The 26,009-nt window shown below is 38.0% G+C and overlaps 1 protein-coding gene across 1 annotated transcript in view; it reads right to left on the reverse strand.

Annotated features, from left to right (window-relative positions):
- Positions 1-26,009, reverse strand: part of TTC17 (tetratricopeptide repeat domain 17) — a 64,613-nt gene that overhangs the window by 20,332 nt on the left and 18,272 nt on the right. Inside the window, exons 4-16 of the mRNA XM_086748796.1 lie at positions 25,684-25,795; positions 24,398-24,529; positions 23,603-23,712; positions 23,172-23,316; positions 22,669-22,808; positions 22,265-22,425; positions 21,788-21,900; positions 20,120-20,260; positions 19,565-19,680; positions 18,291-18,465; positions 17,616-17,693; positions 14,846-15,070; positions 11,403-11,589 (exon numbers count right to left, since the gene is read on the reverse strand). Of these exons, the coding sequence (XP_086604922.1) occupies positions 11,403-11,589; positions 14,846-15,070; positions 17,616-17,693; positions 18,291-18,465; positions 19,565-19,680; positions 20,120-20,260; positions 21,788-21,900; positions 22,265-22,425; positions 22,669-22,808; positions 23,172-23,316; positions 23,603-23,712; positions 24,398-24,529; positions 25,684-25,795 (1,835 nt within the window). The remainder of the gene's footprint in view (positions 1-11,402; positions 11,590-14,845; positions 15,071-17,615; positions 17,694-18,290; positions 18,466-19,564; positions 19,681-20,119; positions 20,261-21,787; positions 21,901-22,264; positions 22,426-22,668; positions 22,809-23,171; positions 23,317-23,602; positions 23,713-24,397; positions 24,530-25,683; positions 25,796-26,009) is intronic.

Raw genomic sequence — 26,009 nt, forward strand, 5'->3', positions numbered from 1 at the left:
GCAGGGAAGTAAAGGGAGCAGAAAAGCAATTGTTCTTAACTACAATTACCTGGCTATGAAATACTGACCCGTAAATGTTTGACAGGTCTATATCTAACTGAAAAGGAATACACAAGTCCTACTACATATTCACTGTGCACTATAGGACGTAGGAAAGATACAAAATAGATGGGCAACAAGTACATCTACAGAAGCATAAAATTGTTCGAAGCCTTGTTGCAGACTCAAGAAGCCAAACAGCCCACCCAGCGGTCAGTCTTGCTCTCTCTGAACCCAACAGTATCACTGCCCGTTTTCACAAGTGTACCTCCAGTACCTTTCACAGTTGTAAATATATGGGATAAATCACTAAAAAAAAAGTATTACTACCCACACATTATCATAGCTACTGTTCTGGAATAATGAAGGACAGTTTGTACTAAGTTCACTCCCTGGTCAAGTATTTCAAGTTAAGTATCAATATGAGTACTGGCAGACAATGATGAGTATAGTGCTCAAAATTTAGACTAAGCTTTTGGTGTGTTTTCTCCCTAAACAGAAATGCTGTTTATTTTTAGCTTTCGTCTTTAATATAAACCCTCCTTTCCAAAACTGGAAGTTACAGAATAAAAACAAACATTTTTAAAGGACAGGACATACTCCTAACTGAAAAATAAAAGTTAAGTGTAGAGAACACACTGAAATATGAAGTATTTTAAAACTTGATTTTCATAAATTCCTACCTCTTCTCTAAATTTCTCCCTTAGATGAGCGGTCAGTGGCCCTTCTTCAAAGATGATGAGAGGCACGCTCAAAAATTGAGTATTCAGAAGAGTGCGCTACATAATAAGCTTTGGTCTGATGCATAGCAAACAACAGGATGATTTATTTGGTCAAAATTTAGAGTCAAGCACACAAAATGAAGCATACAAAAGTTCTTTCTTTTTTATTATTTATTCCAACAACAGGTTTTCAATTAAGAGAATTGCATAGTAAAATAACTGTTCTCACTTGAAGGGAAATAGTTTTAAAATCTGATTTGCAGCCAAAAGATGCCTCTAAATTGGCTTAGCTATAGATTTAAAGATTATCTATTTGTCTCATGACAGGAGTTCTGATTAAGCCTTTCAAAACATAAAATGCCAACAATACATAACCACATTTCTTGTTCATATTAAGTGAGAGAAATACCTCACCATTGCATAACAGACCAGTCCCTGATGAACAGACACACAAATTCTCCTTATGAAATATAAAGAAGTGATAAATAAAACATGGCAAAAAAATTAAAGAGGAAGACAAACCTATTTAAAATAGAACACAATGCAGTTTAATAAGGGACATGCATGCAAAACATCTTGAAGAATTCAATACGCTACTTTATAACAGAGTAGAAAATGTAAACTCTCCTCATCAACGCCTCTTCCATAGTTAAAAACAGAAAGGGGAAAATCAAAGACAGTGACTTCCTAAAGTCTTCACTCTCTTCCTTCCTCATCACCCAGTAAAATAGGAGCCTTTTTTTTTTTTTTTCCTTTTTTGTTTGTTTGTTTTGGTTTTGGTTTTGTTTCTGTTATTTAACGATGCACATCTAGAAGAAATAACTTGCTCTATGATGTCTGGGAATAGGGCCCAAAATACAGAAACCTCTAAACATCTAAATTTAAACTCTCCAATCCTGTCAGTGGATAAAAGAGACTAGAAAATATCTCTTTCAGAGGACTCTGGTCATACATATAGAGTAGGAAGGTAAGCAGCACTTCAGTCTGAATTTCAGCCTGAGCCTCAAGAATAGCTTAATTTTTTTGTGTGTGCGGGTTTTTTTTGTTTTGTTTTTGTTTGGGGAAAGACAGCAAGAGAAACAAGCACATATAAGTTCTGAAGATAAAGGCTTGTCCTCAGTGACTTCTATGTGCTTTTTTTTTTTTTTTTTACTGTCAGATAAGAAAACAGTTACTTATTAATTCCTTAACAATAACCACTCACCCACAGTAGATCACAGTATAACGTATGCTGTGAATATCAAATGACTAAGATTTAGTTCCCTGCACAAAACACACTTTTGAAATCTGTTTCTGATTAAGCCATGGAAATTCTTAGTTTAAGGATCACTAGCACAGGCAAAGGCAACAGTGGCCTGCATTTGTTTTGCTTGCCTTCTAATCTCTCCTCCATCATAAGCCACATACCTCTTCTTATGCTAAACATTCAATATTTTGCCAGATCCTGTTAGACCCTACGGTACCTACGAACTCAAGTTTAAAAGGGATTTTAAGTACAAGAGTAACCCACTCACAAGAAATGGCGTCACGCAGTGGAACCCTACAACAGTTTGCTAATCCCATTACGAGTTACTGTTAGCTTTCCACTTCTCTCTGCAGGGAGCTGACAATATAAAGCCAAGCAATGGCTTTACATGTGTCTTTTGACTGCCACTCTGTCTGTAAGGTATGTGCCATATATTGGAATTTAAACATTATTCCACAGGGACTTGACTTCGTATTTTCTATGTTAAGAAGATATTTTTGATTGGCTGTATTTATTTCTATAGGACGAGGGGTAATGGTTTTAAAATAGAGGGGGGTAGATTTAGATTGGAAATTAGGAAAAAATTTTTTACAATGTGAGTTATAGAACACTGGAACGGGTTGCCCAGAAAGGTGGTGGAGGCCCCATCCCTGGAAACGTTCAAGGCCAGGCTTGATGAGGCTCTGAGCAACCTGATCTAGTCAGGGATGTCCCTGCTCCTTGCAGGGGGGTTGGACTAGATGACATTTGAAGGCCCCTTCCAACCCTAACCATTCTATGATTCTATCTCTTCACTAGGTTATACTGCTCACCAAGAGCAGATCAAAAGTCAGACATGATCCATGACAATTTACAGATTTGTTTGGGATAGATATCCATGCGATCTTCCTCCCAACTGGAGATCAAAGCAGAGACACTGACACACTCAAATAGCAAAACAAAGCATTAACTGATCAGGTAGGTATGTCCCTTATTAATCTAAGATAGCTTTTAAGTGCTTAGCAGTTTGTCTGACAGGCTACGTTTTACACAATTCCATGAAGAAACAGAGTTGTTACTGTAAACAAGATTTAATTAAAAAAAAAAAATAAATCCTGGTTTTGAGTGAGTGAGGAACAAGAATTGGATTAGCCTTTTCTTGAGCCCAGGTAAGGAATACCTGCAGAAGTTAAGTTTCACAAGAATACTGCCAATGACCCTAGTTGAGGAATCAACAAGGAAAATACTCTCCCCACACTGCCAGAATAGTACAATGCTACAGAACAGTGCCTGCAGAAAGACTAGGAATTTTTGGAAGAACGTTCCTTCTCCCCAGAAATGCTGCATTCAAGAAGCATCAGCTTCTTCCTACACGGAAACTTGGAATTGTTCTAGTTTCAGTCACTTGTAGCCAGAACACATGATAGATTTAAAGCTTTGAGGACAGTCAGAGCACAACAAACTCTTATGAACAAGCCAACCAACCTTAAAAGGAGAAAACAAATCGTTAAAGCAGACAGATCAGGGGTAGTTAAGTGCCTGGCACTCCAGGGCTCAGCATGCAGTGCTCATTTTAATCTGCGCACATGGCACTGCATGCTGCTTTGAGACAATCTCAATATGATTCATTACAGGCTGAGGCTACACATCACCACTTTACAAAGTTCTCAGATTTAAGCCAAGTGAATACAGCTTTCAAGGCCTTGGCAAGTTGTTAATGACACTAAACTACACATTGTCAGTTCTCCCATACGTGAGGACCACATGTTCTTTCTCTCCCAAAAGTGCTTTAACCAACGCACTAATTCAGTATGTACAGCTTTATTATGAAGTTGTTTGTGCAACTGCATCTTTCTGGAGATGTAGCTGGGGAATTTATTATCCCTCCTAAAAAGGCTGAACATATGCAATTATTGGACCTTTTTAAGAAGGTCCAGCTCTAGGCAGTGGACACTATTCAGGTCCAGGAAGAATTTTTAGCACTTACATGCAAGAAACCACTGCTGGCAAAAGCAGTCTGCTAAAAAGCACCAAAAACATTGCAGAGAAATGTTAGTATGTCTGATAACTGAAGGTATCAGGTTATGAAAAATTTACTTGGAAAGAGAACTTTTTCCCCTTCCTCTCTAACCCCTGATGATTCTCCTCCTACTACATGAGCATGTAGTTACGGTGAAGTAACTGAAGGATCCAGATGACATACCATGAAGAATCATTTGCACTACAAAGGGAGATAAAAAATAGGAAGTGTCATATTATATTAGTTTAATACCGTATTGCTTTTCCTTCTTATATTTATAGTTTTGCATCAGTAAACTCTCACTGAACTCTAGTACAATTCTGAATTCCCTTCCACCATGCTAACCCCATTTCCTCAGTGACTCCTGCAGCTGAGGCCATGACTTTCTTCTCCCTCCTCTGCTAGCTTGTGGCCTTCTGATCCTGGGAAAAGATAGAATGAATACAGAACACTGAATATTGCAGGCATATCATTTTTAACAGAGCATGATCCAAAGTGAGACTGATGACTGTTGGGAGAAGTTGTTAGGTACACTTTATGCTTTAAATAAGCAGATTAAATACCTAAGCTAGCAAGACAGACTTCGCATGATGTAATCGCCTAATGTTATAGCATAAAAAGAAGCTGCAGACCAAATTCACCCATTAGCATGTTTAAAAAATGCAGAAGAGAATGACATTTGAGCAACAGAGAGAGACTTAAGACAGCACACTTTGTTTGCTAGTTACAGAAACCTTTAAGATGCGCAACAGCTTTCTAGCAAGCAGTAGCTGGGAAGCAATGTGTATGAGCAGTGGGTATACAGCCTTTGGATTCTGGTGTAGCTAAAATGCCACCTGTGACATAGTATCACATTCTTCGATTTTTAAGTTTAAGAATCTCAGTCTATACATCTCTGCAGTTTTGAGAAGAGAAATATATGGAGCTTGGAAACAAAAGACAAGTTTCAAAGTGAGCTTGGCATGGCACTATCAGGATGAGGTCCTTCACTTTCAACTTTCTTTTCAGCCACTCAAGAGATGCCAGACAAAGACACTTCAGGGAAAGATCGGATTTATACAGTAGAAAACAAATCAAATAGTAAAAAGTATCAAAAAGCCTGTGTCTGGGTCAACTATCTTCCAGATTATAGCACTAAAATTCTAGGAATGTCACGATTATTGCAGCAAAGATGGATGGTAGAAACTGCTTCTTCCCTTGCTGGGCTAGTAGTGCAGAAACAGTAGCACAAAACTGAAAGAATAATTGGGTCATGTTATTCCCACAGAGTACATTCTCACGTAAGATTTCTCCAGGATCTCCCAGTCAGAGGCATGTCTGACATTTCCTGGCACCCCCACTCCCTAGGGATGTCTGCCTCCGACGGGACAAAAAGCAGTCCTCATTCTCCATATCTGCCAAGTGCCCGCATTCAGTAAGATGCTTTCATTCCATATAAGTACAATTGAACCTCCTCTTAATCCTTTAGCGCTGCAGAGCCTAAATACGGTGACCTAGATTCCACTGACACAGCAGCAACAAATCTTTCAGATGGACTGACATCTCAGTTGCCAGAGATGCTTGAGGGAGAAAGAATCCAGCTTGATTTTCAGATCCCAGGTGGAACATGCCGGGTAAACGATACGTACACAGATGTATGCAGGTGTGTGTAGGGGGCAGACATAAGCAACTGAGTATTTAACTTCAAATGATAACATTGATTTTGGAACTGCTACTATTTAAGACAGAACCCACTTTCTCTATGCTGCTATTAAATGACAATGCAAACATCTGCCATGATGTGATTCTGAGAGCTCTGACAAGCTGTTCCCATAAGGCAATGGAGAGAGACTAAAGGCAACAGAGAAATGAATGGTCACAGATTCCATCCCTTTCATCAATATAATCAGATAAATAAGAGCACTAACATTCGTGGTAGTCTAACTAAGGCTCAGGAGCACTCAAGAATTCTGCCTTTACATGATACGCAAGTCAAAGAAAGAAAAAGCTGAATTTTAAACATACAGTAGAGTTCAGTTCAGAATCTCATACAATTAATTGGTACAGATTCTGGTCTTTTGCTTCAACTAAAACAAGATTAATTTCTGAGCTAAGCTCAACACTTCGCCCCAAGAGTAAACATCCCCTCTTTCCACCTACCTATTAACACTGTAAGTGATGAGCATTCTGTGAAGGAACAAGATACAGCTTGAGAAGGAAGAAACGAAAATGCTATTATGATAAAAGTGTCTACAAGGACCTCATGCTATAGCAAATGGAAACAAGACTTAGCATCCCCTTGCTGGAACTATCAAGTCAGTCATAGCTTGTAGGGGATCACTGAGTAAGTGAGAGGTGCACTTAAAAAGGTAAAGTATTTAACATCTCTATGTTTTAACACACTACTGTAAAGAAAATGTATGTGATGCTTTTGCTTAGCGTTTGAGTGTCTGAAATCGCTATAGGGAACACAAAGTGACTGCAGCTGTCAAGACAGAGTCAGAGGCTTAAACTATAATGTTGATTTAAGCAAGTTATTTAATCTGTCCATAAGCTTACTAACAGAGTTTCAAGCAGAGATTTTCCTTTCAGGTCAACCTCTCCTCTTCAGGTCAATTTGCTTAAAGGTCTAAGCTTACTAACTCTGTAAGAACTCAAGTGCTGGAGGACAAAAGAAAATCCATACACTCAGAAGATCAAATACCTTTTCCCCATGTTTTATTTTAAGAGGAAGTAGATGAAACAAGGCTTTTGATTTCATGCTGTACGGGGCATTTGCACCACAAGAGGGCACTAAAGCCATACCTAAAGATCATAAAGCAATTGCTGTACACATTACAGAACTAAGTCATAAAGTAAGGAAGCATGCGTTGCTTTCACAGACACACACACTCATTACACAAAAACACTCAGATATCCTGATGGCATGCACATACACTCATCATGTACTCACACTGCCCCTACTTCCAACAGAGCAGCACAAAGCTTTTTGTAAAAGCACTATCCTGCCAAGTAATGAAAGACAGTGAGACTAAAGAAACCTGAAGTTTGAAACAAGTTGTGCTTCATGTTTTGAATACCATCAGCCTACTAATAAAGTTTAAGATTTTGAATTTCTATCTTGTCTAAAAGAATGTGAAGTGTGTGAGCTTGTAATGAATTGGAACTGTCAGAGGCAGATGCTTAGTCAGATAAGAATAATTTGAGTACAAATGACTTCTGCTTGTCCAAGCGGCAATTGTTTATATGCATAAGGAAAAGTCCTACGCAACAGCAATTAACAAATCAGCATGTTTCAATGGCCAGATGACCATCACACTAAAAGTATGCTTCTAGTACATCGTAACCTTTTTAATAAGGCTCGACAGCATCTGAATGTTCGTATCAGCCCATGAAGTACCACAGAAACATCCCCTTGGGCATTAGTTGGGTATTCCTCTACAGACTTTACCACATCATCCAGTAGCAACACCCTTAACACTGCCAAGTCACCTCTGGAAGGACTTTCACAGGATAATCCCATAACAATGAAGTCCTACAACCATGTTCTCAGTTGTACGTGAATAAGGCAGTACGTGGGCTGTTGGTTCACGTAAGGCAGGTGTATGTAGCACGGCAGCACTGTTGCTGTATAGCAGCACTGTTGCTGTACAGTATCTTTATTAGCTGCATCTGACTGAACTCCTGCAGTTGCCTAAAACACGTCACAGTCATACTAAGTTTTGGACACTTCACGCACCTCCTCCGTGACTAAAAAAACTCTACCAAAAACCTTTGCAGATTTAGGCATCCTTTTACAATGAAAGCAAACATTTATATAAACTTTAATATAGGAGGCAGAAGTTAAATAGAAAAGTGTTGATCTGAGGTTTTTAATTCCTCTTCTCACATGTATGATGTGACTTGGATTTGAAATACAAATTTCTCTCTAGAACAAAGGTAAAGTAGAATAAAGAAAGTACCAGGCAGTAGTACACAGAGGAGCACATAAGCAAGCATCCAACAAATCAGCATTAGTGTATCACACTTCCAAAGTCCTGTGCTAACAGCAAGTGTCCCAACACATTTGAGAAAATTCCTGTTTCTTCTACTTGAAATACACACCAGGTACATACTGTAACCAAAAATCAGACTATAAATTCAGATTTTTGATCTCATATTCCATCTCATGCTAGCGTATAACTTCCACTGACCATTTGCTGGATTCTGCCCCGGCAGCCATGGCTCACGGCAGCAGAGCAAGGAACCCCGTGTCTCGCTAGTTAGTTCCGTTCTCGTGAACGGAGGCTTTTGACATGTGAAGTGAAAACACAGCTATCACACAGGCCTCCAGCCCAAAGCACAGGCAGTCCCACTGCTGTTACTTTCAGAAATACTGAATGAAGGCTTATCAAAACAAGATATTAAACCAAAGACAACATTTGACATTCCAATTTCTTGGTAAATTTTTCAGCATAACATATCCGTCTTAAAGGATATAAATAGTTATGACATCCCATAGAGTGCATAATAACAAGAGGAGAAACAAAATTCAGTATCAGATGTCCCCAAGCAGCAACAGATGATCTGAAAGGCTGTGAAAATCTTCTGAAGTAACAATCCAGTGACACTGGGATTGTCAAGCATATATTTGATCTCTGTATTTACAAATGTGCTGCATTAGCTCTACTCCTAAAGTTCCATTCAGAAAGGTGTGTGAAAGCAGTGTTAAGTTTGCCTCTTGTCACCAAAACATGCTTTCCAGTCTGTCACGGAGCCAAACCAGAGCAGACTGTGTTGCTTTATGAGTCATGATATTAACATTTCAAAAAATGCTGTAAGGGCAATAGGTAATGTTAAATACTGGCATCCTAATACAGTTTGCATTTTTTAGGTTCTACGTAGTGGTTGAATAATTGTATATAAGATTGTATTACATATGTAAGGTCAAAATTCCAACTTGCAATCTCTTTTCAATTGTTTTCTTTGGACTGAAGGATGAACAGAAGACTCACAAAACATCAGGATACTTCTAAGTGTGAAGTGTGATTTCTGGGTATGCATTCTTGAAATAATTCTGGATTTGGAGACTTCACCTCACTTTCTTACAACCTGTCAAGGTTCCTCTTGAGTCAGCTGAAGTTTACAGTGGGGCCTGGGGGGAAAAATATTTCCCCAAACCTTATTAAATTAAAATAGGCAAATCTACCTTTCCATTCTTGAGTTCTGAGTTTTGACTTAAACCACAAATCATCATCAAGGTTGAATTAACCAGTATGTTTATTTTACACTCTGCACAAGAATGTACAAAGTACATTTACACTATTTGTCAGGTTCACACTTTCAGGTTTCTTGCACTCAGACAAAAGACGACCTAAAGGATATTATAAATAGAAATGAAAAAGAAAGAAATATTAAGACAGGAAGAGTCCCAGAAAAAGGGAAAAATATAAACACAGAGTAAAATACTTAAATACTGGAATACCAAATTTAATGAGCAAATTAACATGCTAAGGCATATTCAGCTCCCTCTTGATTTAGCAGCTTCACAGACTCCTTTACAAACAAAATTACCCCAATGTACCAGATGAATATATTCATGCTCACTTTGATAACCTGCAGCCAAACTAGCAAAAAAGGAAAAATAAGCATATTTCCTCATATTCCAAAAACTCAAACTTCCTAAACAGCATATGCAGTAACGGTTGACCTCAAACTCAACATCCTGGATCAGGAATTGATGCAAACAGCAGCCAAGAATCAGTCAAACTAGGAGGAGGACATTTTTAAGTTTTATGACAAGTTGAAGGAAAAAAAGCATAGAAAAGAAAAGACAGACTTAGAAGATTGCTTTGGGGTTCAAATACAGCCATTGCTCATTACCATCTCAGCTTTCTGAATATACTTTTAAATTACTTTCTGCTTAACTTCAAAATAGAGTGGTTATCATTAAGGCTTGACTGGAACAACTTTAACCTTGTGAGTTAAAGCCATTTTTAAAGAAATCTTGATAAAAATAAACAAACATTTTTTTTTTTTTTTCCCTGAACAGTGGAAGTGTCTCTTGTGACAAAATGTGCAAGTCCTACTATTGCTTACAGTATCTGTAGGGATTTTTGAGGGAAGGGCAATCTGATGTTAAGAGATTCAATGAAAGGTACTAGTCCAAGATTTGACACTGTGGAAGTCGGTAAGAGACCCATCAGTTGGGCCATAATATCACTTACTACACTATGTTTAGCCAAACAGTATTCGTTTCTCTGCACAACTGATGTGCTGTCAAAGCAGCGTAAAAATGCGTAAGGCCATAAAAGATAGCACTGTTCTAATGGCATAGTCCTGGAATTTCACCTGCAATGGCATCATCCATATTATACCAGGAGGTATGATGGCCCCTGGTTTATGTTTAGACAGTGCAATCCTAGATACTAAATCAGAGTAAGTTTCTCCACATCTTTCCGCTGGAGAGGCAACTGAAAAAAAAAATTCAGAGAAAGTCCTAGCAATACTAAAAATCTAAAGCGTTTCTCTCATGCGAGGTTTCAATTTAAAAATAAAGGAAAGATTAGATGGAAAGATATCTCAGTAACAATTTGAAAGAGAGGGGATTATAAAATATATTCTCAAGATTGCTCATGAGTAGCATATTAGCCATATGCAAGTATAGACAAAATACTTGAAATATTCCAGTGGGATTCACTGAAATGAAAGACTCCTTCTCCAAAAGCTATTACTGGCTTTTTTTTTTTTTATACAAGTAGCCACTAAGGACAACAAAGCATTCTATCTTAGATTTTTTCAAGTATTTTTTTTGGAGAGATTAGGTTCAAAGACATTCTTCTCAGAGTTCTGAAGGGTTAAGAGCAGTGACCACAGACCCATATAAACAAAGTAATGTTGACAAAATATAGTCTATTCTGTAAAGACTGAACACAAAAAAAATGATACCCAAAGTACCGAACACATTGAAAAGATACGAATTAACTCTAAACTGCTTTTCATTAAATTCTTCAGCTTTAAGAAAACATATCCATCTGATGGTGACCTTTGAAGGGATGTACAAAGGGGCTATCGAGTAGCCTAGCAGTAGTAGCTGTGCACTTCCATAAATACTGAATCAAGCATTCCTCATTTACCATTGAGAGATATTAGTGAGGCTGTTATGGTATTCCTGACACACTCAGGAAGCAATGTGCACTCAGTGTCAGCCCTCTAGATATTTAAGAGGTCATCCTCAAGCACTTCTTAATGGACTGTAACTTTTCCATTAAAAGCAGTACCTCAACCTTGGTCCTTAAGGGGAGAAAGCACTTTAAAGCAAAAGGGAGGATCCTTGGGGGGGGGGAGGGGGAAGTAGAGTAACTGTGAATTTCAGGTGCAATGCCCAAGGCAAACAGGCATTATTTCACTTGTGGTTCATCTTTCAGCAGTTGCTTACCACTGCACGCAGAAGAGGTGATGTTGTAGAGAAAAGGATAAAACTGCAAACAGCGGATCATCTTCAAGCTGCTTTCACACTCCAAGCACTTGGTCGTCAAATCCAGTGCATGTCTGAAAGCCTGAAGGGCTCCACTAATGTTGTTCAGAGCCAGATACGCGTTTCCTAGGCTCAAAAAAGTCAGGGGCTGAAAAGAGAAAAGCAACATACGCCAGTATAAGTATGTTCATTGTTAAAAATTGAAGCCAACTAGGAAAACTCTCTGTCAACCCACATCCTCACAAATTTGGCCGGAACAAATTTTAAAAATGTCTTAAATAGGGACTGCCTATTCTTAGAATGGAGAAGTAACAGCTTAATGCACTGATGCTAAACGAAAGCTGTTTTGACATAAGGTTGTGTTCGGGATTCCATCTTCCTATGATGAAAAACAGCTGTTAAATACACACAAGCTGAAATGAAGCATTAAATACTTACTTATAACCCATCATAAACAATACTTACTGCATAGAGTAGCAAAGAACTAAATTGAAATGCTTGAAGAAATTTTACAATGATTAAAATCAGGAAAAACATAAAAAAACCCCACTAGAGTTTAGCAGGACAGATGCATTTCATTTGTGAAGAGTGTTCACAATTTAATGGAGCAGAACTAGGTTACTGAAAACACCAGTGTCACACTAGCTCAGGGGTATACATTTATGTCTACTTTCAACTCTTTATAAAACTTAATATTTTTGTCCACTGCTTTTGGCTAGTCTCCCTAAAACATGTACTTTTTAAAAGACGTACAAATTATAAACATATTTCTCACTGTGTAGAATTTAATCAGCACTTCAATACAGGCACACAGTAAAGCATTACATTTTGTTTGCTCACTGAAAAGTCTTTCACTTACACAAAGTAATTTGCTGCAATTAACAGTATAATGCTAGAATAATGACTACAATATTGTAACTTAGCCGTCATTTTTTCCACTGAAATAATTTTACATTCATTATCTGAATATGTGGAGACTGATCAGTAGCTTAAGATTTTTCACAGCATCTTAGCTTGTTTTATTAAAAAACATTCAGAAAAAGGTGCAAACTGAGCAACAGGATTTTTTTTTTTTTTAAAGCTTTTGCTAATATAGCACATACTTCCCTCCCTGTAGCTGTAATTAATTTTAATTTGTATCTACTTTCCATTATATTCCAGGAAATACTATTCAAGTACAAACTCTCCTGCCAGATTTTTTGATACAATAGGTATTACAGGACTGAGAATGGCTGAAAAAAGGAACAGGCGTTACTGTAATGAGGCAGGACTTGCCAATATTTTTAAAGAAAAGCCCCACTCGCACAGTATGGTCCTAAGGATCCCTAGGCTCCTGCCCTCCAAGGCTGTGCATTCAAGTGTTCTTCATCATTCAAGCATAGTTCTTTCTGTAGTTCCTTTTTGCACTCTTACTTGACACCCAAATGGGGTAGATTCCTTTCCAACAATTGCAAAGCTGTTCCTGGATGCTATATTGAAAAAGCTTATTCCATTTTTTGCTTTATCACATGCTAGATGACTGGTGGCTTGGCAGGTTTGAGCTCTGTCTTTATCTAACTACAGAGGTCGAAGCACAGAAAAAAGTCACTTGAACTTCCTATTGAAGCATCTCAAATCTAAGACCAAAATTACTTGCTAGAGAAAAGGTGTCCCCTGCCACATCTCCCCCACCCCCACTTCCTTTTCACAACTGTTCTGAACAGTCTAGTAGTTTAAACAGTTTACACAGCAACTTTCTATGTGACATAGATGACAACCTACAAAATGTTTATAACGTTACCATTCAGAAATACAAAAACCTGTTTTGAATCTATGATTGGAAGTAAAGTCACCAAATAACTAGAACACAGCTTTTCCTCTGGGTATACAGACGAAATCTGGGGCCAAATAAAACAGTACAAATAAAAAGTTAAGTGACACAGAAAGATGTCTATACAGCCAAAGATCTTTGTGACATACGTGCTACCTTAAGGGTTTTGAAAATCAAGATACAGTGCCAACAGCATTATGGATCTCTGTTTAGATGAAAATGTGGCCAAAATACCAGGATAAGATTCCTTGAAACCACTGCTAAAAAGTACAGGTTTTGGAAGGCAAAAAGTCAGTCGTGTTTTAGAAGAATTTCTACTCTAGATGTTTAAATTCTTAGCAACTAATATTCACCCTCAGTGTGATCAAGAATCATAGAATAGAATCATAGAATCACATGGTTGGATGGGACCTATAAGATCATCTAGTCCAACCGTCTTCCCACTACCATTGCTGCCACAGCTACTAAACCATATCCCGTAGCTTCTCATCAAGCCGCCTCTTGAACACTGCCAGGGACGGAGACTCCACCACCTCCCTGGGCAGGCCGTTCCAGTGCCTTACCACTCTTTGAGAGAAAAAGTTTTTCCTCAAGTCCAATCTAAACCTCCTCTGGTACAACTTGTGGCCATTTCCTCGGGTCCTGCTTGTTGCCTGGAAGAAGAGGCCAAACCCCTGTTCATCACAACCTGCCTTCAGGAAGCTATAGAGTGCAATGAGGTCTCCCCTGAGCCTCCTCTTCTCCAGACTAAACAATCCCAACTCTCTCAGCCGCTCCTCATGAGACTTGTGCTCCAGACCCCTCACCAGCTTTGTTGCCCTTCTCTGGACACGTTCCAGGGCTTCAATGTCTTTCTTGTAGTGAGGGGCCCAAAACTGAACACAATACTCAAGGTGCGGCCTTACCAGTGCCGAATACAGGGGGATGATTACCTCCCTGCTCCTGCTGGCCACACTATTTCTAATGCAGGCCAGGATGCCGTTGGCCCTCTTGGCCACCTGGGCACACTGTCGGCTCATGTTCAGCTGAGCATCAACCAACACCCCCAGGTCCCTTTCCTCTTCACAGTCCTCCAGCCACTCAGCTCCGAGCCTATAGCGCTGCATGGGGTTATTGTGGCCAAAGTGCAGGACCCGACACTTGGCCTTGTTGAACCTCATGCCATTCAGCTCAGCCCAGTGATCCAGCCTATCCAGATCCCTCTGAAGGGCCTCCCTACCCTCAGGCAGATCAACACCGCCACCCAACTTGGTGTCATCTGCAAACTTACTGAGGGTACACTCAATCCCCTCGTCCAGGTCATCAATAAAGATATTGAACAAGATGGGCCCAAGTACCGACCCCTGGGGGACACCACTTGTAACAGGCTGCCAGCTGGACTTGACTCCATTAACCACCACCCGCTGGGCACGGCCCCCTAGCCAATTCTTTATCCAAAGAAGGGTATACCTACCCAGTCCATTTTAAGCTTAATTTAAAGCTGGTAGTTGAACTGAACACATAGGTAAACAAGCACAAATAAGTAGCATGTATTTAGAAAATAATGAAGGAAAGGACATTCACCACTAAATGAACACAAAAAACATCATCTTACCTCAGAGGCATTGATGGCCAAAGCCTTCAGCAGGAGCCTGCTGGCATCCAAATGAAGACCATAATGAATCAAGAGGTTAGCAAGATTGACCAGAGGGATGTCCTGATACTCATGTGGAGCCAAACTAAATGCTTTTTGCAAACAGGCGATAGCAAAGGTGCTATTTCCAACTGCACGCCAGAACAATCCAGCTTCATTAAGCACAAGCCACAGGGGATCTTCTGGCTATAGGAGAGTCAGGGAAAAGGATGAAAACACTCAAAGAGGTGTCTCAGGAAGACAGAATTGCCTGCTCTTTGGCGAGAAATAAACAAACAAAACTCACCCTTGCATTCGACCGTATTTACTAGATACAAATTACACTTTGCTGTGACTGCTAGCAGATTATTCAATGTGCTCTACCCTACCCAAACTGATTCGACTTACAGTCTGAACTGTAACTTAGTAGCAGCTGCTGCTCACACTCCTTATATCACGACCACAAAATCCCTTAAAACATACAAGTAATAAAATGGTTAGCTCATTTCAGAAAGCAACATTTTGTGAGCCACTTCAGAGTCTTTAAATTGTATTAACACAGATCTATATAGAAGTGTTACAATTTGAAGGTCAGGCAGGTTTTAAATTGTAGTTAGACGTGCTTCCAGGTCCTATATCCAAAATCAAGATCTTCTGTCAATTTAAGGTTTCAGAATTGTTTTTTTTTTAGGTTTAGTTATCTATTTGTCTTATGAGAGTTGACAAGTGACATGCATTAGATACTGTTTAAAGATTATAAAATAGCAAGCAACAAGTGAGGGTAGGTGGAAGAATGGAGGAACTGTCAAATACACCTTGAATGTTCCTTCCTCCTCTTTCACCTATAACAGAAAAAACAAAATGCTCATCCTAGAGGAGAAACAGCAAAACTTTAAAATACTGACAGGTGGACAGAGATATGTAACACATCCACTTTCAGATGGAGCAGTCTGAAATGGTTTAGAAACATTTACATTCTAGTTTTTAATATTTTCATCATTCTGTGTTACCCAGTTCTACTGAGTTTGAAGTACAAAAGCAACAACTGAAATTCATGTCCAATCCAACCCACGTGTCTGAAGCCCAAATGCATGCATTAGTAAGAAACACATAGCTAGGATTAAAGAAGTGAAACTGATAAGGATCTTTACAGTAGTATTGTAACAATGCAATACAGTTGGCATTACAGTAATACTGTGTTGAAAAAGTTAATCTGTACAAAGATTTTCTTCCAGATTTTGAAAACAGTCTCACACAGGAGGGTTCTACCTGTGGTTCAAGATGAACTGGCAGATATCAAGAGGATATACTACCTCTTTGTTCGGAACACCTTACATACTCTTACAATCATAGATTATTTATTACCTTTATTTTGCAATGCACATAGATAACATTACTTGCATGTTATTCATGCCAAACTCCTCACTGAATTACACTCCATACATAGGCCTCAATGACCTTTCTTTAGAAAAGAACAGAATGGTTTGGGTTAGAAGGGATCTTTAAAAGTCATCTAGTCCAACCCCCCTGCAAGGAGCAGGGACATCTCCAACCAGATCAGGTTGCTCAGAGCCCCGTTCAACCCGGCCTTGAATGTTTCCAGGGATGAGGCACCAACCACCTCTCTGGGCAACCTGGGCCAGTGTTCCACCATCCTTAATGTTTCCCTAATGTCTAATCTGAATCTACCTCCCTCTATTTTAAAATCATTACTCCTTATCCTGTCACAACAGGCCCTGCTAAAGAGTTTCTCCCCATCTTTCCTGTAGGCCCCCTTTAGGTACTGGAAGGCCACTATAAGGTCTCCCCGGAGCCTTCTCTTTTCCAGGCTGAACAGCCCCAACTCTCTCAGCCTGTCCTCATAGGAGAGGTGCTCCAGCCCTCTGATCATCTTTGTGGCCCTTCTCTGGACTCACTCCAACTGGTCCATGTCCTTCTTGTGTTGGGGGCTCCAGAGCTGCATTAGACATGTATAGGAGTGTTCTGAACAGCATAACAACAGGAATCAACTCCTACTGTTAATTTTTCTTCTTGGTAAGACAGATGCACATAGTAAATGGTACTGACTTTAGACTGAACCCAATACATACATACACTGCCTTGACACAACTTGTACAAGTGAGTTAATTTGAGAAATAGCAGCTTGACATGTCAAAAAGAGTCAACCTCTATTTCAATGCTTCCTGTCATTTGACTTGTGATGACTCTCAAATGCCCCACGCAAGATGGAGGTGGCATTCCACTGGGTGTCATACAGATGTACATTCTTTGCCCTAGAGTACTAATTATCCTAACAGAAGATTGACAGAGGGTTGGTTTCTTTGGGGGGGGGGGGGGGTGGGGTGGGGAGGGGAAGGCAGGCTAGTGAGGAGGAGGAAGAGCAAAAACCAGGCATGTAGGGAGAGTAGTTCCAGGCTATTCAGTTCAAGGAGTAGTTCCAGGCTATTTCTCTCAGTTAATTAAACTGAGTTAATTAAACCATTACCTAATGTATTGCTGCTCCATGTACTGCAGTCACTACAAGAACAATTAACTACAGGGCTTTTTGGTCCACGCTAAGCTACATTAAATGGATACTTCTCTAGATGTTCACACTTTACTTGTAAACATGGATTTTTAAGTTAGTTTCATCTCAGTTACAGGCAGTAAATAAGCTTATTTATTGCACATCACTGACTGACTTCTTTAAAAGTATAAAACAAATCTCAAATAAGAATTCAGAATTTATCTCATGCTTCAGTTTTTCACATACCTTTTTCATGGCATGATCTAGAAACGCTCCTATCTTTTCCAGTGTAATAGTTTGATTGTTGATACGAGAATGCAAGACCTGGACAACAAAGATTTTAATTTTTTTTTTTTTTTTTTTTTTTAAAACTGAAGAAACTTTACAGTAGATATCTACACGGGTCATTCAAGTCTCACTTCCCTAAGTCTCCCCTGCAGTAAAGGGGAGGGTGGGGGAGGAAAAGGAAAAATTGTTCTAAATAGAAGGTGTGAACATGTAACAAGTAAAGCATTCAATTTCCAGAAAGTAATATGATGGACTAACTTTGGTCTAAAGTTACCAACTTGGTAGAATACAGTAGTTATTGGAAACCCAAAGAAAATGAATCATGTCAAGTGACTGTTAGAAGTTTTAAAATAAAGCAGTAATTTTAAATAGTAAATTACATTTCCTATTCTGGGTGCTTTTGGTCAGCATTTGAAAGAAGTCAGACAACAAGTCTTATGCTGAGTGACAAGTTCTCCCTTTCTCCTGCCCTATTAGAAAGCAATTGCTCCCCTGTTTTGGAAGTACTGATTGGCTTGCGATATCATGTAATCTTTTAAATATCAGAACCTTTCATGTTCTGAGTAAGATTCTTAAGGCAATAAAGAGGGGTACTTTAAAATGGAAGAAAACCAATGACAAGATGTGTCTTACTTGTCTTGCTTGATCATCTGGCATCTTGAATTTCAAATCTAGATTACTGTCTAGTTCCTTGATGAGTAGGTTTAGAGATTCGTTGTTACGAGCATCAGTAATGGAAGAACAGTCTGGTACCTGGGTTTCTCCATGCTCGACAGTATCTCTTAGGATACTCAGGATTGGCTGAACTCTAGCAATAAGGAAAATCAAGACAAATTAATAGCATGTGCTGCATGTCACTCACACATAAATGTAAGAATTGGCTACGTATCAACTGACAAGTCTCATATTGTAGACTGCCACAAGACATGAGCTACAAACCAGGAGAGTTCAAGGACCACCCTTCCCTTGAAAAGTCATCAATAAATAAGGTCTTTATTTTCCATTTTTAAGCACAGACTACCTGTAGATAATGGACAATGCAGTAGAGATAAGACACAGAAGGTTCTCATATTATGCTAACAAGGATTGTATGAAGTTTAGGACTAAACAGATAACTGAAACTGATTTCAAAAACATTAAGAGGTAGCTAAATTACTTGAGAAGAACATCTTAAGCTGAACATTGTTTTTGTCAAAGGAAGCTTCAGGACCATTTGTGGATGGGAATCTTTGCTTTAACACACATGGTCAATACTAGAATTATCTGACTAGGAGAAGAAAGCTTATAATGTTAAGCGAGAGTCTACGATGAAACTGCATTGATCTACGTAAGGTAGCTATTGCAGCACAGACATTTATTTTATCCTATATATTAACAAGTATTACCAACTATTCTACAACTAAGTTGGTTTTCTACCTCTGTCCCAAAGGAATAAAGCCAGGGCTTTCCACTCCTAATCCTTTTTTAGTATTTTCTGGTCTTCACAATTTTCTGTTACAACTAAAGCTAGGAGGAAGTATGCAATGCACAACAGTTAATTGTAGTTAATAAATAGATACTTACCCCATTCTCTCTCTCTCAAGGTCTTTTTTTTTTTTTTTAAATATACTCTAGAAGACATTCAGACTTGTGCTTAAATTCTCATTGTCTTAGTAATACTGTAGATATTTCATGTATTCAACTTATACTAACAGTCAGGGAAGAATCACCATGAAATTGGATCTGTTACAGTAAAGACAACAATAAAGGAAAACACCCTACTCCTTCTGTGGAATGGCCAGAGAAAGAGGTCTAAACACATCTGCGCTGTTGATTACTAATTGCACCCATCCTCTCCAGAAAGAAAATGCTCATTAAGACATCAGTGTGAAAATTTACAAGTATAATTTTTAAAAATCAGCACTTGCCTGAATCCCCTATTTTCTGGAGGTAGGAAGTAAGTTGGCAGTTCTTCTGGATCAGGAATTTTGGGAAAAGACTTCATGCACTCTGATCGCTGAGGCCAAAGAATATGCTGTTTGTCCTAAGTAGGAAAGGAATGAATTCTTATTATTTTCTCAACATTTTTAATATTCTAATTAACAAGCTAATAAGAACATAAGGAATAATCTGGAGGAAGAAGAGTAGAGATCTTTAAAACTTCTATTTTTGCATCTTTTCTGGAATAAAAGAAGTTTAGTTTTCTATCTTTACTCAGCTGTACTGCTTTATTTGCAGCAGATGTTCGCAAAGGTAGCTAAGAACAACCCCCTCTGCACTGTAGTAGAGTTTCAAATGATGGGAAACTGGTACAGAGAAACTACAGAGATGCTTATGTGTTGAAGAAATTCAGAATGCTACATTCTCCAGTGCTGCCACACATCAAAACTGTAGTCCAAATGCTAAGTTTCACATAAACAAGGAAAAGATTTACTCTTTCACAACTCCTCTTCGAAAGGGCAAAGCTTATCCCATTCACTCACTCTGTTGGATTCTACACTCCACACTGAAACGATAGAACGAGCAACAGGGGAAGACTGCAAGGACTGGCTGTGGTCGCTTTGGTTTGCATAAAGATCCAAATTTACAGATGTCATACTAGAAGTTGAAGAGTCTTCACCAAACTAAAAACAACAGAAAAACAATATTTAATAAGGAAAAGAGATAGTATAATACTCGTTCAATTTCTGCACATTTTCCCCCACCATTTATGTAGTTAAGCCTCACTGATGAGCTGAAATGCAGATAGCAGAAAAAAAAAAAAAAAAAAAAGGAAACTTAAGCTTCTTGATCCACTTACACCATGGAAAAGTAACATTCACATTGTAAATAAGCCAACAATGAAAACTGAAGTGCAAATCACAAAAGAAAAAATGCTAAAAGGTACCAAGCAAATGTTTCTCATAGACCACAAACAAAATCTACATATCTAAACCGCATAGCTCTAGTTCAAGTCAGAGTTACTAAGACTCATGGCTTGCTAAATTATCTTGATAATCCAAATTTATGATTACTATAACAGGAAGAACATCCAAGATAAAAACACAGCATAATTAAAAATTATTATTCCTGTTTCTTAAACTAGTTAAGGGGAAACTCCAGAACACATTCCACATTACAAAATAAATGAAACAATAATCTTTATCTGCATTTCTAACAGAGCAGCGATGTTGCTTGGTTAGCTTTCATTCTAGATTTTCAGTATTAGTATATATCCTGCTTCCAAAACTTCTCAGTATTGCTGTATCAGATTTCCTTGGTGTGCTAGTTCAAGATATCCAGTCTGCAAATACTCACAAAACTGAGCTAACACCTTATTTTTGGCCTGCAAAAGCACTCGCTAGATTCAACACCATTGAGCTCTGCTCTTACATCTGTTATTTGCTTACAGCAGTTTTGTGCTCCTTCTGGTAGGAGTAGCTTGGGACATATGACAGTGTAATAAACACAAAGAAATTATAATCCATTTTATAGCCATAGAGATAAGTGATTGATACAATATTATTGTAAACAAACTTCTAAGCTGTTATATTGGAATATTCTTTCCACTAAAGAATAATTCTTGTTCCATATACCACACGTACATTAGAAAACTAACTCCTTAGAAAACCTTTGCCTCTTCATCAGCATTAGTTACCTAATGCTTTTTCTTGTCCTCTATGAAGGAAACTTAAACTGGAAAATGAAACACATTATGCTCCTGCCAGTATGCCTGAAATGTAGTATATTTATGTAAGAGAAAGCTGTAATTCCTCAAGTGAGGATTCTTGTACCTACTAGAAAGAAATACTTGGCTGTTCTATGCAGGTCGAAAAAGCAAAGTAATGAACATAGAAGTGGCTGATATCTCATAGGAAAGTAAGACTTTGGAATAAAATAAAGTTTTTCAATTCAAATAATTCTAATAGTTCTCTTCTCTAAGTAAAATAAAGTCTTATACAATAAACTGTGAATTTCTATAATTGATAGCTGATCTCAGCTTGCATTACTAGGAAAAGAAACTAGTATTAAATATTTTACACTCTGGAAACAGACTAAATGATTTCTCACTGTAATTACCTCTTTGTCAAGCCTCAAAGGGGCTTTGCCTATTTTGCTAATAAGGCAAATGAGATGCAACTTAAAGCCGTGGTATCAATTCACAGACAAACCTGAACATATTCCACATTTTCAAAAATGTCTCCACGGTGATAACGAACAGGCTGGTCCCACTGGCAATGCAAGCTATGCTGCTGGTTGCCCAGTCTACAAATCTGATGGTTCCCTGCAGAGCACAAAACATTTTTTTTTTCTACTATATAACTGAGGTTTCTGAGGAGATAAAGACAGCATACAGCCAATATACAGTTAATCCCTCTGCCCTCAATTTGGTCAATTCCTTCTATTTATTTAATCAGCACAAAGAAAATTCCATCTTTGAAGGACTAAAAAAAAACCCAAACAAACCAAAAAACACCCAAAAAACCAACACCCTGTTCAAGAATACATTGCAATCCCTTGTTTTAACATGCAAAACACAATAGGCACTCAGGGCTACCTTTGTATATATAGAAGTTATGTCTTTACGTTAATGTGAATATGTGCAATTCTTCATTGCTATAATGAGCGTGAACTCTAAAAAGTTGTACCTAATTGAGCTTCTTTTGCCATCTGTGTCTCGTGAATGATGTTCCTCAAGATTTGTTCCTCCTGGATGAGCTTGTACTTGTCTAAAACATCTTGCTGCCTAAGGTAATGGTCATGCTGCTTCTGATATTCCTTCAATTCATTTAATGTTCGCTGAAGTGATCTTCAAAATTCAACAGCAGAAAAGATTTACTTCGAAAGCTTTTTAAAATATCAGCTTTTCCTACAGTCTTGCACATTTTCAACTTTGGGTTTCTTAAAGTATCCTTATGAATAATTTTATTGCATAGTCAAAGAAATATAGAAAGTTGAAAATCATTATTCTATTTGAAACGTAAATAATTGCTGCAACAGAATAACAAAAGTGAGATTGTATGAACTGCCACTAGGACATTTCTTTAGTTACCTATGCTGGGCTTCCAATTTTTGCTCAAGTTTTTGCTGACACAGGACAGCATGCTTCCTTTTTACAGCTTGCTCAAACCCTGGTTTGGCCTGTAGAGCATGATCATAACACAGAACTGAGTGGTTGTACTCTCCAAGCATCTGAAGAATGACCAAGAGAGAGAATTAGCCATTGTTCAGTAATACTTAATAAAAAATATTCTATTTTTTTTAGGAAGTCATTAACTCAAATTTTAATTTGTGGTAACAAGTAGCCTGTTGTTTCTGAAACTCAAGCCACTATATATGCTAAAGGGAGGCTGCAGGAGAATTTCCCTGACATTTATTGCCACATGCAGATAGCTGAAAGACAGACTTTTGGATGAAAAGATCTTGCAGAATCTTAAACATCGAGTGTGAAATGTATGTGAAACACAAGATACATTGTAAAAGAGTAAAGCATTACAAGTCAAACTAGAAAGATTAAATAATCTACAAATCTTGGAAGATAAAGATAGTATTTACTGCATATATATTTCCCAAAGTGTAATAGCTGGTAAAGAAGTCACTGTAATCCAGAGCTGCATGGACCACAATAGCTGCATCTGCAGAGAAATGAGCCCGGTGCAGAATATTTGCCAAATTTACCAGTGCAATATCTTTATTTTGCCTAAAAGAAGAAAAGAAAATGAAAAGAAAAAAAGAAAAAATAGACATTAAAAGAAGGTCAGACTGCGTAAGAATCATGCATCATGTTCATTCTTCAGTCACATATTAAATATGCAATTTGATAGGAAAATGTCTAAATTATATATATGCCTAGTACAGCACATAAAACCTAAGAACAAGTAACATGGATTATTACTTAGCATACAGTCTTAGAAACTAAAACCTCTTTATGAATTAGGATAACTAGAAAAGTAATCTGAAAAGAAATCTTTATTAGCAATTCTTACCTTGAAGAAAAATGAAGGGCACGCATGGCACATTCTACTACTTGATATGGCTCATTCTTTATTCGCCAGTAAAAAGAAGCCATATTATAGAGTACCCAGGAAGAAGAGTTCTGGGGTAAAGAGAAACACATGAACTGTACTAACTACTAAGACATGAACTAAAATGTTAACCAGGGCTTTAATTACTATGGGATGGAAAGCTGAGCACCAAACCTGCTCTAAGTTATCCTCTTCCTCTGGAAAGGCACCATCTGGCAACATGTGTGAGTGTTCAGGAAGAATGAACTCCCATATAAATGTACTAAAGAAACAGAACTTCTGCCTTTCAGACAGGTAAAAATTCAAAATGAGATTAAATGAGAAGTGACAGTAGTTTAAGCACCAGCAGCTTAGCTGGAGTTCAGCGAGAGTTCCTATATTTTTCAGAAAGGCATTTAATAAAAACCTAGACCTTTCAGTATTATTGTTTCTTCTTTGTTCTTTAAGTACCTGCATTTTTGTCTAAAAGCTCTTATTATCTTGACAGAGCAATGAATGTGGCTTGCTAGACCACACAAATACATGAGTCATTAAAGATGATAGTAAGTATCTGTTCACTGGCTTTGCTGATGTCTTCTCCTACCTCTGTTTGCCTAGCAGAAAATGTTTTTAGTCTGCCTTTTTTAACAGTATTGTAAACAAAAAATATATGTGCAAAACTAGTACTGGATCTGACCGCATGTACCAGGCATATTTAATCTCATGAGACCTTTCTAGCACTCTTTTTGTGTGTACAGTAAGATTACAGTTTCATACCTTCATTAGTCCGTCATAAATACGATGACCTATTTCCTCTATACTTCTTCCCAGCCTCCGTGATAAGTATGTGAAGATTGGATCTTCTTTTGGTAACAAGGGTGCGGAAAGATTAACTCTTTCTTGGACACCCTAAAATAAAAATTGAATATAGGTATTCACTGACACTTTAACTAAAAGTAGAGAAATACACAAAACAGCATGACTCCCAGGAAAATTTACAGCTTGCTTATTTTACATTCCTATTATATTTTTATATCAAGATCTTAAGGATTTGACAGGATAATGTCATCTTTGACAGATGGATATATAGAATAGAACCACAGAACATATATATTACAGACAGGCAAACACCAGAAGTCGCCAAAAGCAGCCTCTGCTCGTGAATTCTACAGGAGAAATATACATTTCTGGTAGCACTGTATATATGGCAGCTATTGATTTCACTAATGCCCACTGAAGCACTTAACTCGTGTTTCTCAGGTTACATGCACACTATGGAAGCGTCCCCACATCTCTTCTTCTCTTCCTTCCTTCTCCAACAGCAAACTTACTTGTTTCAAAAGTACATCCAGACCCAGGAACAGAGCTAAAACACTTCAGTTCCTGTTTTGTTTGTAAGGAAATCCTTATTTGTAGATTAATTTATTTTGAAGACTTGTAATAAAATAAACATCAAGACAGGAGCACTAAAGCTGCATCCGCATTAGAAAATTTGCTCATATAATACCGTTGACAAAAACAATTTTTGCACTGCACTTCCACTATAATCTTTCTAAAGCACATGAACTTTGTATTAGTAAAGAACAATGATCTCACACTCTGGGTTAGTGCTTGGCATTCAGACACCAAAGAGACAGTCGAGTATGTTAGGAACTACTGACAAGCCTGCAGTTTTCTGACCCTGAATCTTCATACAGTTCATCAACCCTGCCCAGAACTCTCCAATTTTCAACTGAAACTATTGACAAGTTAGAAGTATTTACAATGAAAGCTACCATTTTACTAATGAAATGTGTGTTACAAAAATAAAATACTCAATTTTCCTAAAACTGCTCTCTACAATAAAGCAAACAACAACAAGAGAGAAACAAGATCTACGTAACTGATGGAACTGTCCTCCTATAAACAGGTACTTTAATTGGGACACAACTGTGGTTTAAAAAAAAGTTTGCAACAGTCTTGAAAGATTACAACACCTTTCAACCTTGACTAAGAACTGCCACTAAGTTTTCTATTCCTATTCCTAATGGGGGAAAAAACCATACTTGCATTTGCTCGCTTACCCGTAAGTGCTGAAAAGCATGAATGCTGTATGGAAGATCTAGAACTTTTGTACAGTCTGGCTGCTGCAGGTCTGGAGGCACAGGCGACTTTGTGTCTATATAGTCTTCAGGGCTGAGGACATAACAATGTAACAGAGCAAACTCCAGATTAAAATACTGCTAAGGTTCATAAAAGACAATACTGTAGTTGACACAGTATTCTGATTTGACCATTACAAAAATACTGTGTTTGAGCACATTAGATAATTTCTGATGTCTTCCCAGATTTCAGTTGTATCAGGATGTCATCACTGTAGGATAAAGTAAATACACTTCTGTCTGCCTTA

The sequence above is a fragment of the Chlamydotis macqueenii genome, chromosome 5 (assembly GCF_036417535.1).
Source record: "Chlamydotis macqueenii isolate bChlMac1 chromosome 5, bChlMac1.mat, whole genome shotgun sequence".
NCBI lineage: Eukaryota > Metazoa > Chordata > Aves > Otidiformes > Otididae > Chlamydotis > Chlamydotis macqueenii.